The sequence below is a fragment of the Antechinus flavipes genome, chromosome 2 (genome assembly GCF_016432865.1).
Source record: "Antechinus flavipes isolate AdamAnt ecotype Samford, QLD, Australia chromosome 2, AdamAnt_v2, whole genome shotgun sequence".
NCBI lineage: Eukaryota > Metazoa > Chordata > Mammalia > Dasyuromorphia > Dasyuridae > Antechinus > Antechinus flavipes.
Window position 1 is genome coordinate 224,458,748 of NC_067399.1, and position 17,772 is coordinate 224,476,519.

The 17,772-nt window shown below is 45.1% G+C and overlaps 1 protein-coding gene and 1 long non-coding RNA gene across 2 annotated transcripts; one reads left to right on the forward strand and one right to left on the reverse strand.

Annotated features, from left to right (window-relative positions):
* Nucleotides 1-49: 49 nt before the first annotated feature.
* On the reverse strand, nt 50-7,972 carry LOC127548740 (uncharacterized). Its single transcript, XR_007950461.1, has 4 exons — nt 5,095-7,972; nt 4,551-4,663; nt 3,001-3,092; nt 50-949 (listed from the first exon to the last, which is right to left on the reverse strand). It is a non-coding gene; the product is annotated as an uncharacterized LOC127548740 (long non-coding RNA).
* Nucleotides 7,973-8,225: 253 nt separating this feature from the next.
* SLC30A3 (solute carrier family 30 member 3) lies at nt 8,226-16,007 on the forward strand. Its single transcript, XM_051976270.1, has 8 exons — nt 8,226-8,485; nt 11,156-11,340; nt 11,851-11,997; nt 12,181-12,334; nt 12,707-12,905; nt 13,317-13,422; nt 14,498-14,632; nt 15,078-16,007. The coding sequence occupies exons 1-8, from the start codon at nt 8,391-8,393 to the stop codon at nt 15,224-15,226; spliced, it is 1,170 nt and encodes a 389-aa protein (XP_051832230.1). The 5' UTR covers nt 8,226-8,390; the 3' UTR covers nt 15,227-16,007.
* The last annotated feature ends 1,765 nt before the right edge of the window (nt 16,008-17,772 follow it).

Here is a 17,772-nt window from a genome sequence, read left to right on the forward strand (position 1 = left end):
GTGCAACAAATAAACAGCCTCAAGTCATTTTTTTTTAAAGAAAAAGTCATTTTTCAAGCCAAATGAATTTTTAATTGGTAGAATTTCAATTAATACAACAAAGTTAATTGAAAATGTTTAGGCAAGTTGAGGGAATGGTCAATGTCCTTTAAATTAGTCCTTCCTTATAGGTCACTTATAGGGTCTTCTTGGGGTGCTTGGGGCGGGGAAAGAAAATCTTTGTGGCTCTCTAGTCCCTTCTTCCCATTTGAGCACACCAATTTGATGCCTCCTTTCTGAATTCTATGATATATTACACTCCCAGTTCTCCTATTTTTCTGCAACATCTTTTTCTTATCCTTCCCCAAATTTTTTTCCCTTTAAAAAATAAAATAAAAATCAACAGAAATATCTGATACTGTGACAGAATCAGAGAATATAGATAACTTTTTGTCCAAGCATATCTCAGTCTTTCTGGTCTAAGGGAGACCTGATCTGTTTCAGCATCTTCTTAGATGACTTTCACTGCTTTTTCAAATATATTCAGCACTTGTTTCCTTTTAGAGATCTTTTGCATTGTTGTGATCGTTATGCATATTACTTTCTTAGCTATGCTTATTTCAAAGCTGCATCATTAATTCATTCTATTCTTCCCACATTTCTCTGAATTCCTCTTATTCTTCATTTTCACTAAACAATAACATTCCAACATATTCAAATAACATGGTTTTTTCAGCTGTTTGTCAATTAATATGCACCCACTTTGTTTCAGAGTTCTTTGCTAGCCATAAAAGAGTGTTGGCTATGAGTATTTCAGCACATGTTGAACCTGCATTCTTCAATACTTAGCTCTTTTCTTCCACCTCCAAAAAGATGGGATTCCCCAAGTTCAATCTTCAGATGTCATTTCTGCTCATTTAGCTCACTCCCCTCAGAGATCTCATTTATGGCTCCAAGTATATTCTTTATGCTGATGTTAAGAAAACAAGCACATGTTTAAATAATTTTGGTTATAGAGAAGAAATGTGGAATTTTTCCCTTTCAAAACAAAAAGAAACATTGAGATGTGTGACTTAAGTAAAAGGTTTTATTCCATAGCAGGAGAAGCATTGGATTCCTAACACTAGGGTCTTACTCATACTTCTTGCTACTACTATGGGCAAGTCATTTTTACCACTGTTTCCTCCTGTGGATCTAACTTCAATCTTAACTCCATCTGTAAAATGAGAGCTTTGAAACTAACTTGTTTTTCTAACACTTTTAATAAATATATTTAGTCTAAGTTTCCTCAACTTCTTTTCCAAATTGACTTTCTCTCTTAATTTCCCTGTTAGTTGATGGTACTGAAATTCCACCAAACTAAGTTTCAAAACAACTTTTGATTTATCCTTTGTGCACCTCAAATCTTAAATGATAATTTATCATTTGCACATGGTACAAAAGTGCTCTCCCATAAATTTTATCCTTCTGTCCTCTGCAAAGTAGGAAGGAAACACATGCTTTTCTTTCTATTATACCAATTCTCAGAAGCCAAGTTCTGTTCATTCTTTTTTAATTGGGCGTTTTTGGATTCATTTATTTATTTATTTTTACTTTTGCCTATCTTCCTGTTCCCACTTCACTCTTTCTTCTGCTTCTATTCATAACAGATAACGCTGTCCGATTAATCTTCTTAAGACACTAATCTCATCAAGTCATTTACCTGCTCAAACCCCACTTTAGTTCTCTCTATGGATCGTTGTTTAATCGTGTCTGATTTTTCCCGGGTTTTCTTGGCCAAGATACAGGAGTGATTTGCCATTTCCTTCTCTAGCTCATCTTATAGGTGAGGTAACTGAAACGAACGGCTTTCCCAGGGCCACACAGCTAGTAAATGTCTGAAGTCGAATTTGAACTCAGTCCTTCCTGAGTCCGTAACCTTCGCTTTAAACCACTGAGCCACCTAACTCTTTTTTTAAATTTTTAAAATTTCCCACCTTACTCTCTATAGGTCAACATTATAAAAGCCAAACTCCTTGGCTCGGCATTTAAGGCTCTCCAGAGTCTGACACAACCATTCCAGCTATAGGGAGAGAAATCCTTCGTAGTCCTTCAAACTCAACGTGACTCCAAGTTACTGTTATTGCACGAACCTTTCGCTCTCGTCAAGCTGCTCCTGCCTACTCAGATCGCCGCATTAAAGGAAGATAATCTAAAGATATTGGATGACAGACGAGTGTCAGCAGGCGCCAAGTCTAAACATTCTAGAGACAGCTTGTGAAAAGCAGGGGAGACTGGGAGGGAAGAAAAGAAATAGCAAGTTCATATCCAGCGCCGCGGGACCCGTGGGGTAAACTCGAAACCGGTACAGGAGGAGGGTGGCGGGGGCGGAGTGGTCACAAACCGTTAGGGAAAACGAGGGGGCAGACTTGGCAAGTCCAGAAAAGCTGCCGCGCCTTCCGCGCGCTCCCCTTCCCCTTAGGCTCCCTGCCAAGCTTTCTAGCTGTGTTTCAGGTGCGAACCTACACCTCCTCCGCTCCTGGCAGCCGCAGGGAGCGTGGAGGCTACGCGAGGGCCGGCATCCCGCCCCGCTCCCGCCGAGGTCCGCCGTCGGCCCCCGGGAAGCCGCAGAGGCCGTCTCGGGGCCGTCCTCCCTCCCGGGACCCTTCGTGAGCCCCTCCCCTTCACCCAAGGCCTGTGGCGTTAGCAGTTTACAAAGCGCGTTGGCCACAACCCCCACTGAGAAGCCGGCGGTGCACTTTGTCCAGCCGGCTTCCCTCCGAGGTGAGACCGCTCACTCCGACACCGAGAGCAGCATCCCGGACTGAGGGCCAAAGTCAGCCAATCCGCACCCGTTTATTAAGTGCAAAGTGTGCGAGCGTGCGTAGATAAATACAGATATACAGACACTTAAAATGCATGTGTGCACATACGATACACATATATGTATATAGGCGTAAATGTGTCTATGTACCCATACCCATAGATGTATGTGCGTGCAGCACAGACTTATGAGTGCAGCTATCACACATACATACATACCCAGGGAACGCACAGAGCACAACAGCCGAATTCTGTTCCATTACTCCCGGTGTGATCTCGGGCAATACTTCTCTCTGGACCTGTTTCTTCATCTGTGAAATGAGGGGGCTAGGCTGAATTTCACTCAAAAAAATGAGTTTTTAGCTTCAAAGAACTATAGGACTGAAGGGATGAAATGTAATATATGTATATATTCACACACACACACACATCTAATTCCACCTTCCAGTTGTAAGATATTTTGATCCTGTGGACCTGTGGCAGAGAATGTTCTTCATTTTCCTTGATCTCATAAATGTCCTTTATCACCTGTTCTTTCATCACTATCTGGGACAAAGGACTCTTCATTCCAAGAGGCCCTATCTCTAGCATTCCAATGGCTTAGGATCCTCTCGAAATAGTCCTGGACTTGGGAGAAGGCGATCTAGATTCTGGCTCTAGCTGCAGAACTAATGATCTATGGATGACCTCAGTAAGCCCTTGCTTTCTATTGGTCTCTGCTTCCTTACTTGGATGATAAGGAGGCTGAAGTGGGTGGTTTTAGTCTTTTCCAGGTCTAAACCTCAGTTATATTTTCAATCAAGTCTGAACTTGCCACTCCAACATGTCAACCCCTAAACATTGATGGTTCAGAAGATGAGCAAGTCATTGGATCTGCATACTTAAGAACTAACCCTAACTGTCACTCAAGGACGTTGCTTCCTAGGTCTCAGCTCTCTTTGTTTCAGCTTCCTTATTTGAAAAATGATAATTCTACTACTTCTTCAGTTTATGGGGTTGTTGTGAGGATCAAAACATATCTTGTATTTATTAATTTTAAATATTGTATGAGTTGCCAGTTGTATCAATAATTAGGTATTAACAAACTATTAACAAATTAACAATGCATAAGTATTTAAAGAATCAACAAATTTACACATCCCTGTATACTGATGATACCATCTCAAAATTTTAAACTTGCGTAGGTATTATAGTGTCCAAGGAGATGAACTGTTAGCACCAAAGACATTTATCATCATTATTATCATCACAATTTGGGCTTCCCTTTCATTATTTCCCTTGGAACAATGGATGGAACTTTTAGCCCAGTGTATTTTTAGCACAGGGTAAAGTACATAGTCCCCTGCTCTCTCAAGTTTAGCAAATGCTCAGGAAATTGTTGTTGTTATTTGTCCTTCACTGTTCAAAAGGACCATGACATCAGGAAGGTGATATCATGCCTTGCAACTGAATTGATTTAAATGAGAGAGGGCTATACAAAGTCACCAGCTTCACTTTCTCCTCCGGAGCCATCTGGATTTAGTGGCAAGATATAGATCAGGATGACTAGGGATGGCCCCAGATGCAATACATAAACAAAATAAAATGACTAACACCTAGACCAGGAATGATAAAGCCGTGTGGAGAGGGCGAAACAAACAGCATCAGGAAAAGCTGGTTTCGATTTTTCCTCTAATCCTAGTGGTGTAACCCTGAAAAAGTCATATAATCTGAGACTCACAAGATTCTCTAAAATTTACCTACTAAATTATGGAAAGATTGGTATCTACCTTTACACCTTCTAAATCATAGATGTTTCAAAGGAGGAGAGGAAAAAGACTTGATATATGGAGAGGATCCTAGCAGAAGGGAGTAGGAACAGATCATAGTGCTCTGGGGTGGTCTGGAAATAATATTAACAAGAGTTGTAAACATTTTATAGACTACCACATGCTTTACATATATAATCTTGAAGACTATCTTGACACCCCCCTCTAGCTTCTAACACCTTTACCTTCAAATTACTTTGTATTATATGTATGTGTGTGTGAATATATATATATACATATATATATTACATTTCATTCCTTCAGTCCTATAGAATGTAAGTTCTTTGAAGCTAAAGTCTCTCTCTCTCTCTCTCTCTCTCTCTCTCTCTTCTCTCTCTCTCTCTCTCTCTTTCTCTCTCTCTCGTCCTTTTATCCTTAGTGACTGAATATGTGAATGTTGATTAATTTATCCTATTTGATCCCTCCCCCCAAAGTTGGGTAGTACTTACCTAAATATTGTTGTTCCCTATTTTATAGGTAGAAGAACTGAGGCAAAGTGACTTACCTAAGGTCAGCTAGTAGATAGAAAGCTTGCTCTCCTGATTCCAGGTCCCAGTTTTTTCCCACACCACCAAGATGGCCTCATGAAGGAGATTTGACTCGATCTAGAAAGATGGAAAGAAGTAGGAGAAGACAAGGTAGGAGCCATATGAACAAAGTTGAAGACAAATGTGGAAGTTTGTGGGAAGGGGAGGATGGAATGAGGGAGAGGTTAGGGAAATAACACTTTCACTTCTTATTACTTACTCCCAGATTCCAATTTATTGTCCACCCTACAAATGATTTGCCCATTCCCAACTTCCAAGACTGAGTATATGCCATTCTCTCAAGTTCTAAATGTCTTGCTGCCCACCAAACCCTTTCATAGTTCCATCCCAAACTCTTCAGCTTGTCCTCTATAATTTCCTTTCTTAATCCCAATTATTCAATTATCTGGCATTTCCTTTTATCCTTAAATAGTGACGTGCATTATGGTCCTCATTCGCCTCCCTCACCTATTTTGAAAGGCTTTGTATGTGTATGTGGATTGTGTTAAATCCTCATTTACACTGCAAACTCTTTAGGGATAGAGACTATGTTAATTTGATATCAAACTAATTGTATGACCCCCTCCCCCCCCCACCTAGTCCCTTAACCTTTCTGATTCTCAGGTTTCCTCTCTCTCTAGCTTCACAAAATAAATATGAGAATCAGTTGGGAGACTTGATGTGAAAGTGCTTTGTAAATGGAAAAGAGTTATGCAAAAAGTAAGATATTATTTTAGGAATTTTGTAGAATTTTAAGAATTCTTCCATTTTATTTGCTGAGAAAGGTGTGTGTTGAAACTGTTTCCATTGCAGACTAATAATCTGTCTGTAATTTAAGAAGACACAGAGAAGAGGGCTATATTGGGAAATTAAGTAATATCCCGATCAGATTGGCAAAAATGACAACAATGGGAAAATGACAATTGCTGGAGGGGCTAGGAAAAACAAGCATATTGATTTTCTATTAGTGGAGTTGTAAATTGCAATTTTAGTATTCTGGAAAACAGTTTGGAACTATGCTCCAAAAGTCACTAAATTGTGTCTACATTTTAATCCACCAATATCATTATTAGATCCAGACCCTACAGAGATAAAGGAAAAGTGCAAAAATATTTATAATAACTCAATTATATAGCAAAGAACCAGAAACTGAAGAATGACAATCAGCTGGGGAGAGACAGAGCAAATTATGAAATATGAATGTAATGAAATAGTATTGCCCTCATAAAATATGAGAAAAGGGATGATTTCAGAGAAACTGAGAAAGGCTTGTTTGAACTGAGTCAGAGTGAAGTAAGTGATCACAACTAGGAAAACAAGTTAAACAATAATTCATAAAGAAAAATCTTTTCTTTTTTCTTTTCCCAGTGAGGAGAGGAAGCCCTAAAAAGGGAGAGAAAAGAAGCCATCGTTACTTTTTTTTTTTTTTTTTACAAATGCAGAGAAGGGAATAGAAGATCAAAAAGAATCAAAGACAATCGGGACAGCTTTGAAAAGTATATATATTGTGTATTTTAAAAGAAAAGTATGCTGAACACAAGAGATTCATAGTCTTTTTTTTCTGTTCTAATATATATATATTTGTGCAGTGTGCTCATTTTGTTGGCTATGTGTTAAGTTTAGAATAAAATTTGTAAAAATAATTGTAGCTCTCTATACCAGATAAAATCATCCCTTCCCCCCCAAATTTTTCTTTTGTGTGTTGTCTTTCCCATTAACTTGTAACCTCCTTGAGATCAGGTGACTGTCTTTTTTATATTTGTATCCTCAGCGCTTGGCAAAGTGCCTAGCACATAAAAGGCACCTAATAAGTGTTTATTGACTATTGATTATCACTGTAGGTGATGTAAAAATAACAAATCAATTAAAAAATTCAAGTCTAAAAATGGGGTGTGTGGGCACTGAAAGGTTAACAGACTTGCCCATGATCATGCAATCAATCAAGGAATATCTATTAAGCCCTGACTATATATATACCCAGCTACTTATGATAATGACGATCACTATTTATCATAAATAGTAAAAGAGAGGGCAGTTTTGTCATAATGACAAGAGAGTCAGCTCTGTAATCAAGAAGACGTGGGAAGAGTTCTGCCTCCGACAACTACTAGCTGTGTGACAACATCTTAGTGTTCTAGCAAACTCTGAGACTTTAAGTTGCGAAGAAAGTACCTAATTTGCAGCGGTAGAAAGAGTTTACATGTCTGGAGTAAACCCAATATACCTATTAATATTTCACGCATCTATGCATATAACGTTCAGATCCTGCCCGCTTGACTGCTTTCTTGTTCCTCTCGCCTGCCTTTCTTTACGCCCCTCTGCTCCCCAGTACTTCTCCCTCGATCTCCCCTCCATGCTCCGCTCCTGCTGGGCTTCTTTAGGACGCTCTAAGCCTGGGTTCGGGGCAAGCCCCCCGTTCCACTCTGCCCTCAGGCTCCGTTCCCTGCCCCGACTCAGGGTCTGCCAGACTTAAATCTGAGGCTCTCTCTCCTCCCTCCCGCCCAGCACAATCTTCCTTACCTAGATCATAATAACAAAGGCTCAGATTTCTATAAAGCTTTCAGGTTTACAAAGTGCTTTCAGCCTCTGTGGTGTAGGCAGTAAGAGCCTTATTCTCATTTCCCAGAATGAAGAAATGGAGACTCGGTAACTTACCACGGCCGCGTAGTAGCGAGCTCAGGTCTCGTCCAGAACGGTTTCCTCCGCCCTGCCCTGAACAGCCCCACAATGGCCTTCAGTCGGGGGGCTAGGCTAGTAGCTCTTGGATGGATGATATCAGTGCTTGCCTCCCGGGAGAACCGGTGCCTCCTGGACAGGGGTTAGACTTTGGGAGGCAGGGGATTCCCCAGCTCACGTTCCCAGGGGGTGGGCTACTCCCTCAGTATCCAGTACTATACAGGCTGCCCTTGTTCTAAGGCCGTGGTCTCCAGGTAGCGGGCTGGAGGCGGGGCCTCGTGGGGGGGAGAGGTGGGACCTGAAGATGGGGGCGGGGCTGGCGCCAGGGGGCGGGGCCCTGGTGGGGAGAGGCAGAGCCCCCAAGATGCGGGGTGGGGCGGGGCTCTGGTGGCTGGGGGCGCTGCAGTCCGGACGCCCGTCGCCACTGTCGCCGCCGCAGTTCTCCCAGTCTCAGCTGTCCCCGCTGCCCTGAAGAGCCCCTCTGGGGGTTCAGTATCCTGCTCCCTACTGAGCGGTCCCCAGGCCCCAATCAGCTCGTGAAGGGCCGACCTCTTCCTCTCTCCCAGTGACCCGGACTGACGGTCCGTGTGGACCCGGGATGGAACCTCATCCAGTAGCCGCGGGAGACTCAGAGACAACTCGCTTGGTGAAGCCCGGGGCTCACAGCTGCGCCGGCAGCCTCCGTCTCAAGAGGTCAGAGCCTAATTCCTCCCTATTAGACCCTGGTCCCCTGAGGTTCCATGCAGCTTCCCTCTATCGCGCTTTCCCTCCTTTCGCTGTCTCCTTTTCTCTTTTCCTATCCCACTCCCCCCAGAATCTCCCTGCTGTCTATATAGTCCCACCTTTCATGTCTAGACCTTTTGATTCATCTGCTCGCCTGTCCCACGGCCTCACTTTATCCCTGGGAGGATTTCCTCTGTTTCCCCATTTCTCTCTTCGAATTCCTTAGGTTTCCTCTGCTCCCCTGTACTTCTCCCCTCAGGTGCTGTATTTTAGTGGCCCCTCACTGTCCCCCCTTTCCCTTCTGCTCTCCTTATTTTCTCGGCCACCGGGTTGCAGCTGCCGCAGGGACAGCCTTTGCTCTGCTCTTGCAGGCTGCCCTCCCCTCTGTCCGCATTATTCCCCCCCACTCCGCCATTCCCCCCAATCATTAGCCCCTCATCCCATGCCTCCCACTACGGCTTGCCGCCCAGAGCTGACCTCCTGAACACTCACTGACTGGGAGGGTGAAGCAGATTGCTTTAGGCTAGCAGGACTGGGATCCCGATTACCCGCAAATTTGATCGCTGGAGGAAGAGAGGGGCACATTTCTGGCAGGCGGCACTCCTTCCGAACCATGCTGGGTGTCCCAGATCCCTAGGCTCCCAATTCCAACATCCTCAGCTCCTCAGCCTCCTCTTCTTCCCGATCCCATTCCCCTGGATCCCCTGTCCTGATTCTTTTCTGCTATGAGGCGAAGGAGGGGGGCTTCACTCCAGCTGCGTCCAGAGGGACAGTGGGGATACAGGCCTTGGCACTTGATGGTCTTTGAGGAAGGCGAGCTCTGAAGTCGGCATCGGGGGAGGTGGGTCTTCTCCTAAAGGGGATAAGGGATCAAAACTAGTGTTGGGGAAAGCAAGGAAGGGGGGAGGAAAGGAGCAGGTGCGGTTTGGGCGATGGGGGGTATTCCCGGCTCGGCACAGACGTGGTTCCGGGGGCGGCGAGGTGTGAAATGAGCCGCGAAGCCGCCAGGGACAGAGGGGCTGGGGGCGGGAGAACCGCCCCCACAGCCTTGGTTGGCTTTCCTATTTAATATCCCCCCCCAATCCCATGCTGCTACACCCTTCCCACCCACCCCCTCAATCTTGCCTTCCCTCTCTCTGCACCCTGGCCAGACTGTGCGTGCGTGCCTTGTCTCCCCACTTAGCTGTCTGCTGCTTGCGGTCCTCGGACCGTCTGTCTTTCTCTGGATTTGCTCCTTAGTCTCTATCTTTCTGGCTAAACCTCTCAATCTCTCTGTATCTCCTTCCTTTGTCCCTTTTTTCTTTGTCTTTTCTATATTTCTCATTCTCTTCTCCTTACAGGTTTTAGGAATTGTATGTAGGAAGCCCTAGGAGGATGGAATAGGAAGACTCTATATGAGGGGCTGAGGGGAGAGGAAAAGACTTTTGCAAAAGAATAGAATATTTATGCTGTAAAAAATTACCCTGGCATGGGTTCTATCAATAAAAAGTTATTTTAAAAAAAAAGAATAGAATATTTAGATTTAGGGCCTTTGATCCCTGAAGTTCTGGACAGGATTCTTTTGACACTATCTTCCTTTCTTTTCCATATCCAAATTGTCCCTTTTACACCTTCCCCCTTTCAAATTCCTCTTAAAGAAAGGGTTGGAGGGGATTAAGAGAGACCTGGAAAAAGACCTATACAAAGCAGAATTGAATCATCCAAATTCTGCTACTGAAAAATGAACATAAATGCACACCTCATCTGATAGAACAAAAGAAAGGCCTGTTGCCTCTCTAGGAAGATAGATTCTCTCTCTCTCTCCCTCCATGGGTGTGTGTGTGTGTGTGTGTGTGTGTGTGTGTGTGTGTGTGTGTATAATGGCCTTACATCTCATCTGAGTGTGTGTTTCTACACTGAATGCACTTAAATGCAGTCTGTACATAACTATCATCATTTGGTGCAATTATTCTAGGTTCTGAATCTATGGGAGACCCTTTTAGAGCTCAGTTCATACAGCACTCTTTAGAACAGGAATGGGGCTGAAAAATCCATCTAAACCTCAAACATTTGGATATGGAATTTATCTTCTTTATCCCTATAGGGAAAAGGCTCAACCCTAGCTTCTTGCCCCCATCCCATCCTTTTCTGAAACTCTCTCCTTCATTTTCTTCCCCACTGTCACTGGTTCTTTGGGTTTTACTTTAAGAAAGCATTCCATTCCTCTCTTAAATGGACCATTCATTAACCTTTTATGAAAAGCAAAAAACAGACAGACAAACAAACAAAAAACCTATTACCAAAAAGAATTGGCAAGTTTAAAGACTGATTCTTAGATTCTGCTGGGAGTGAGGAATGGAAAGGCTTTGAGATAGCTCCAGAATGATAGACTGAGCTCCTTATATCTCCAGTATTTAGCACTGTGCTTAGTACAGCGTCTGACTCTTATGTTGTATGCAGGGTGCGGGGCTGGAGGGTTGCTAATTTGCTGGGACTGGGATGCCAGTGATAGATACTAATGAAACAGCTCTGTTGTTTGAGAGGCTTGCTCAATGTGGACTAGATTCCCAGTGACAGCCAAAGCTGAGTGGTGTCCTCAGCTCCAAAGTCTAGGGGATTGCCTGATGAAGGTTGCTTGGCTTAGGACATTCCTGGCAACAGTCTCTTCACAGAGCCTTCAAAGTCCCCCCCGGAAGAACAAGAACCTCTGGAGCAACCTAGGTTCCATCACTGCCACATAGACTCTGTTCCTCGGTCTGGCCTTAGCCCTGAGCAGCTGCAGGCCCAGAAGCAACTGTCTGCTGCCTGCGCTGTCTGTTTCCTCTTCATGGCAGGGGAGATTGTGGGTATGTCTGACAACTTCATCCCACCCTTTGCCCTAGAGTCTTTCCATAGTCTTCTTCCCTGCACAACTCTCAGCAACTGTCTCCTTTCAATTTTTACTCCCTAGGAAAGGTCTGAGGACATAACAGGGAAGAGGTTAAGGATGGATGACTAGTGAATGAAAAGGGGGTGGTGTGAGGACTTGGGAACTCTGGAAAGGGAACAGTAATCATGAGGGCATTATCAGTCAACAGACATGTATTTATGAATTTACTATGTACTCAGCACCGTGCTAAGTACTGGAGATATAAGGAGCTTACACCCCAACAAGGAGATATACATATACACATGTGTACATATATATGAGATAGACAGAAAACAGGAAAAACTCAATGTCAACTTGTGGGGGTAGGGTCCAGGAAAAACCTATTAGAAGTCACATTTGAACTGATTCTTGAAGGAAACGGGGGTGGAATTCAGAGTTGGGGGTAGGGTGGTATCAAGGAGCTAGCCCTAGTCTTGGGGTATTGCAGGTGGATATTTAGCCCACAGCCTCGCCATCATGACCGATGCCGTCCACCTGCTGGCAGATGTGGGCAGCATGGCAGGCAGTCTCTTTTCTCTCTGGCTCTCTACCCGCCCAGCAACCCGAACCATGACCTTTGGCTGGCACCGCTCAGGTAAGGGCTTTAACGTGACCCTATGGGTCCCTCAAAGACCCCTGGAAGCTCAGCAGAACCCACCTGGTTCCCCTTTCCTCTTCAACCTTTGGTCTTGTCCTCATGATTTTCTCCTCGTTTTTCCCCTCTCACAGGGACTTGCTCTCCATAGGATTCCCTTAATATCTTGCTTCCCTCCCACAGAAACCTTGGGGGCTTTAGCGTCTGTGCTGTCCCTCTGGATTGTCACTGCTGTCTTGCTCTATCTGGCCTTTGTGCGTCTCCTGAACAGTGACTACCACATTGAGGGAGATGCCATGTTGATCACCGCAGGCATTGCCGTCTGTGCCAATCTGTTGTACGTATGCACTGCCCTAGGGTCACCTAGAATGCTTCGTGTCTGAGAGGGAACCTTGCCAGGCAGAGCTCAGAGATGGGAGACAGGTGTGACTCATTCGTTCAGGGACTGAGCGCACACGTACTTCCCAGTAGCCCCAGGGAGGAAACAGTCTGCCTGGACAATAGGCTGGGAATACCAGAGTTCCTCTCCTCCCTCTAGAAGAATTGAAGGTTGCCTTCCCCTCCCTTCTCCTATCTTTCCTTTGGGATCTGAGCCTGGATGCAGGAGAGCTAGGGAGCAAAGATGCAGAGAAGGGAGAGAACAGGGGATAGGGCGGCGTGGGTGACTGGTGCCCCAGGTGCAGTATCTTCTGGATTCCTCCCTCCCCAGAATGGCTTTTGTGCTGCACCAGGCCTCTCCCGGACATAGCCATGGGTGCAAGGGAACCGAGTATGCTCCACTAGAGGAAGGGCAAAGGGGCTCTCTGAATCTCTACAATACCAGCGTACGGGCGGCCTTTGTTCATGTTCTGGGGGACTTACTTCAAAGTTTCGGGGTTCTGGCTGCATCCATCCTCATTTACTTCAAGGTATGGTCATGGGGAAACTCTGGCCCTTCTTCATAGCCCCCCCCACCTCAGGTTCTGCAGCCCACCATAGCTCCCAAAGAACCAAACTTGACCTTGCTCTCAGCTACATCTCCTTTACTTTTTTGTTTTGTTTTATTTTTGGAGGTAATTGGGATTTGGTTGCCTAGAATCACATAGCCTAATAAGTGTTAAGTGTCTAAGGTCAGATTTGACCTCAGGTTTTCTTGACTCCAGGGCCAGTGCACTATCACATCATGCCATTTAGCTGCCCTTTAGCCACATTTCCTATTCTCCTTTTAGGGGCACTGGCCAATATGGCTTCTTGAGTCTGGCACAGCTAGCCCACTTCCAAGGGGCCCCTACTTTAAAGGTTTCAGTTTACATCATGCTTAATGGCTTCTTTCTCTCTAGCCCCAGTATAAAGCAGCTGATCCTATCAGCACCTTCCTGTTTTCCATCTGTGCCCTGGGTTCCACTGCTCCCACCCTCCGGGATGTTCTTCGGATCCTCATGGAAGGTAACCTACAAGTTCCACTTAATCTACTTTGTGCAAGCTGTTTCTAAAACAATCCCCCCCAAAAAAAGACCCTCTATTATCAGCAACCTCCAATATTGAATACACAAATACAACCACCTGTTTTTCTTTCTTTCTGAAGGAATCAGGGCTAAATAAGATCACATAGCTAGTAAAGTGTCTGAGTCTGGATTTGAACTCAGGTCCTCCTGATTCCAGAGCCAGTGTTCTATCCACTGCACTATCTAGATGCTCCTCCATTTACTTTTCTTCCATAAAAAAAAAACCAACCCATAAACTTTGTTAATAGTAACAAAATGATCCATTTTGTTTCCTATGTCCAAGGAAAATCTTTCCATATTTCCTCTCTTCAGGGGAATGAGGAAATGTATTCTATCACATCTATCTAAGACATGTTCATCATTTTCCCTGTTGTTGAATACAATACATGGAAAAAAATTTCCAGTTTGTGGCTATGATAAATGGTACTACTTGGAATGTAGTCTTTGTACAGATAGATATTCCACCACCAACCCTCTCTGAACAATATCATCTTACAGTATTGCCCTATCAAGGGGATCACTAGATCAAAGGCTATGGATCCCTTTTGTAGCTCTTGCTGTATGGTTCCATATTTGCTTTCCAAAATGAACTCACCATTTAACAGCTCTCCCAGCAATGCCATATTATCAGGGTGTTTTTATCCTCTTCCCCTTAAGCTGACTAGCCCCATCTCAGACTTCTACCTTAATTTCTCTCTTCCTATAGAAGGAGGGAATAAAAAAGTGGAACAACTACTAGTAAAGTCACTTGGAAATAGTTTCCTGTGGGAAGATGATTATTGAAATTTAGGGACTAGAATATTATCTAAAGGTAAAGAAAAGAAGCATGAACTAGAGGCAAGCTGGATGGGAATCAAATTCATAGGTCTTGAAAGGATCTCAGAAGTCAATTAGTCTAACCAGTCATTTTAGAGCTGAGGAAGCTGAAGCTCAATACTTACCCAAGGTCATACAAATGGTAGCATAGGATTTGACCCAGATCCCCTTAACTAAGGAGTCATTGTATCATGTTATAGGTACTCCCTATGGCATCTACTACGAACCAGTTCGGGACTTGCTCCTGTCAGTACCAGGAGTCCGGGCAATTCATGAACTGCACCTGTGGGCCCTGACTCTCACCTACCATGCTATTTCTGCCCACCTGGCCATTGGTAAGTGTCAGAGATGCCCCAGGCAACGTATATGCAGGACATACCTTGCCCCAGGAGATCTTCTTTTAATTAAACCCCATCCTAGAATGCAGAACCAGAGTGTGTATGTGTGTGTGTGTGAAACAAAATGTCTCTTCCTCTTTGCTCCCTATACTATCACACATGTCCTCCTCCCTTCCCCCCCCCCCCAGGGCCATGTAGAAGTGGGGAACTAATAGTTGGGGGGAAATTTTGGAAAGGATTTCACTCTTTCACAAGGATTAAAATGAAATTAGGAACCTTGGACAGCTCCTTGTTTCCATCTCAATTCAAACTGGTTTTAATGAAATACCCAAGAGTCCCTCCCTATAATGTCAAGCCCCATTAGTCTTCAGCTCATTCTCTTTTGCCCCTATTCTAATCTCCCTTGGGACTCTGACGCTGCCTTCTTATCATTCTTCCACAGATGCCACTGCGGACCCCGAGGCCGTCCGGGCGGAAGCCGCCTCTCTGCTCCATACCCGCTTTGGATTCTGTTCCATCACCCTCCAGGTGGAGCGGTACCAACCTGATATGGTTCAGTGCCCAAACTGCCAGGAACCCCCCCAGGCCTGAGCATTTCAGGCTCCTCCACCTGTCTTTCCTCCTGCTGCCCAGGGACCTCCTTGACTCCCTTCACCACCATCTCCTCACCAGGCTGCGGGGCCCAGATTCAGTACTGGTCTCTTCATTGGCTAGGTCCCTTTTGGGAGGGAGGGGGGCTAGCTATGTGCCCAAGTCTGAAAACTTGATTTCTCTGCCCGGGCAGAGTGACCAAGGACGGGTCAATAACCCTCCCTTCCCCAACAACCTCAACTCTGAGCCCCACTCCTACCTCCAAGCCTTGTAGCCCCAGTGGGCATGACCAAAATAGGGGGGTACGCTACTGGGTATGACCAAATTCAGAGGGGAAGCTCTCGGATCAAAGTGCAGCCAAAATGAGGAGGGGAGAAGGCTGCTGGGAGTCCCGTGATCTTCCCTCCCCATTCCTCCAAGGACTCCACATCACCTCATCTCTGTGTACCTCCTTCATCTGTTGTGGCTGGCTGGCTCTGCTGTCGTGTGGTTGTGGTTCTCGGTGTCTGTCTGCCTGCTGTGCCCCTGTCTGCGCGTAGCCCTCTTCAATGCTGCTCTCTGGGCATCCATGGGTCCCTCAGTCTGCACTCTCTCACAGCCTGTGGCTTGTCCGTGTATTGGTGCTGTGTTGTGTCCGTCTGTGCGGCCTCTGTGAGCCGACACCAGCTCTTTCTGTGTCCGTGTCCCGTCTGTTCCTCTATTGGTGCTGTGCTCTCGCTCTGCCCAGGGCAGGGGGAGACACCACAGCAGCTTTGGGCCAATAAAGGAATGCCAAACCGTACCGGGCCCTGTCTTCTGTGGGGAGGGGGCTGGGCGGGGAGGGAGAGAGCCGATGGAAACGAGTTCAGAACTTCTCCGAGTCACTCACCGATCAAAGTACCTTCCACACGCCAGGTACTGTGCTGGAAGTTAAAGATCCAAGACAAAAACGAATCAAGTCTTGCCCTCCAGGAGTCTGAATTGTCCCAATGTGTTTCTTATTCCTGCCCTTCAAGAGGTAATAATCCACCTCAGAAGTATCCAGCACCAATGGGGTCCTGCCTATTTAATCAATCTACAGGATGCTTCCCTTGAACAACTTGAATTCCATTTCCACTTCCTGAGTTATTTGGGGGAAGACCTGGGGGTTCACAGTTAGGATCTCCCTTACAGAAGAGGGTTGTAGTCTATAGAATCTTAGGCTGAAGTACTCATTATTATAGGATTCTAGGCTTAGAGTCAGAATGGACATCAGAGGCCATCTTAAGTACATCACCTGCATTTTACAGCTGAAAAAGCTGGGGCCCAGAAAATTAGATAACCATGATCTCATGGATCGTAAAGACAGACCCAGGATTTAAACTCAGGTCTTCTGACCTATATCCAACTATCATGCCAAAAGATGCAGACTTTGGGAAGCTTAAATTCTGCTTATCTCAAGGTTCTAAAAATCAGGGCCACTCAGTAGTCCTAGGACTGAGGCATCTCAAGTCCTCAGAGTGCCATGTTCCAGAGAGAAAGTGGCAACTGGTAAGACCCTGAGATTAAGAGTGTCTGGAACATGGCAATGAAGATAAGAAACCTGAGCCTTTTGCTCCAGAAATAGGATGAAATTACTTATAGAAGGACCATTATGGAGTAAGAGTGGGAGAGAGATTAAATGACTGACAGTCTATCAGAAATTTAAGGGAGGGGAAGTCAGACTAACAGCCCCAGCTGGTTTCCACGCTTAGCTAGCCTCTGATACCTTCTCGTTTTCTGACTCATTGACCATGGCCCCCAGGGATGGGATGAGGGTGAAGGAGAGACAGGAGGAAGATAATAAAGGAAGATGAGAAAGGTGAGACAGGGAGGGAGGAAGGGGGGGGGAGATAGAGATGGAGGGAGAGAAAGAGAGAAGGAGTTTAGTGTGTTTAATTTTATCTTGGAAATATTCTCCAGTGGCAGCTTTTCCAGGCACAGTTGAGTGCCCCTCTCTCTCTTGAAATTGCAACATGGATCTCTTCTGGAGTGAATTCTGCAATCCATATAATAATGGAGTCTTAGTGTATTGCTTGTGTGCTAAAAGCCCCTCAGGTCCCAGACTAGTTCCCTATTGCACAGAAAGCAGCTCAGCTTGCTACCTACTACCACAAATCCCTGAATCATAAAATTTCAGAGCTAGAGGAGATCTAGGCCACCAACCATTTCAATGCTCTTATTTTATAGAGTGAAAAGCCAATGCAGAAACTAGAGCAAGAAAACAGTTAGTACACAGCTGGGGCTTATGCCTCTAGGCCAGTGTTTTGTCCATTTCACATTGCCCCTGGCCCCCTTCCCAGTTTTCTCCAAGTGTTCCAATTCCCTCTATAATCAGAGTTTCTCTTGGCCTTTTCCCATAGCCATCTTGTAACAACCTATGACACTCTTGCACTACCCCCTAAATTCTCCTTGCTATAAGAGGAATAGCAGTTATCCTGAGCCACAGTGTAGGAGAGGAGCCAGCCCAGTCCTGTCAACAAGGAGCAGTCTGAGCTGTTGATGGGTTCACAGGATAATTATAGATCTCTCCCCATCAGAGAACCTGA

Excerpts from the sequence above, each read along its gene's own strand:
- SLC30A3 (XM_051976270.1), top strand. The coding sequence starts at position 8,391 with ATGGAACCTCATCCAGTAGCCGCGGGAGACTCAGAGACAACTCGCTTG. Across the intron at positions 8,486-11,155 it reads GGCAGCCTCCGTCTCAAGAG|TCTCTTCACAGAGCCTTCAA; the intron begins GTCAGAGCCTAA and ends TCCTGGCAACAG. Across the intron at positions 11,341-11,850 it reads CATGGCAGGGGAGATTGTGG|GTGGATATTTAGCCCACAGC; the intron begins GTATGTCTGACA and ends GGGGTATTGCAG.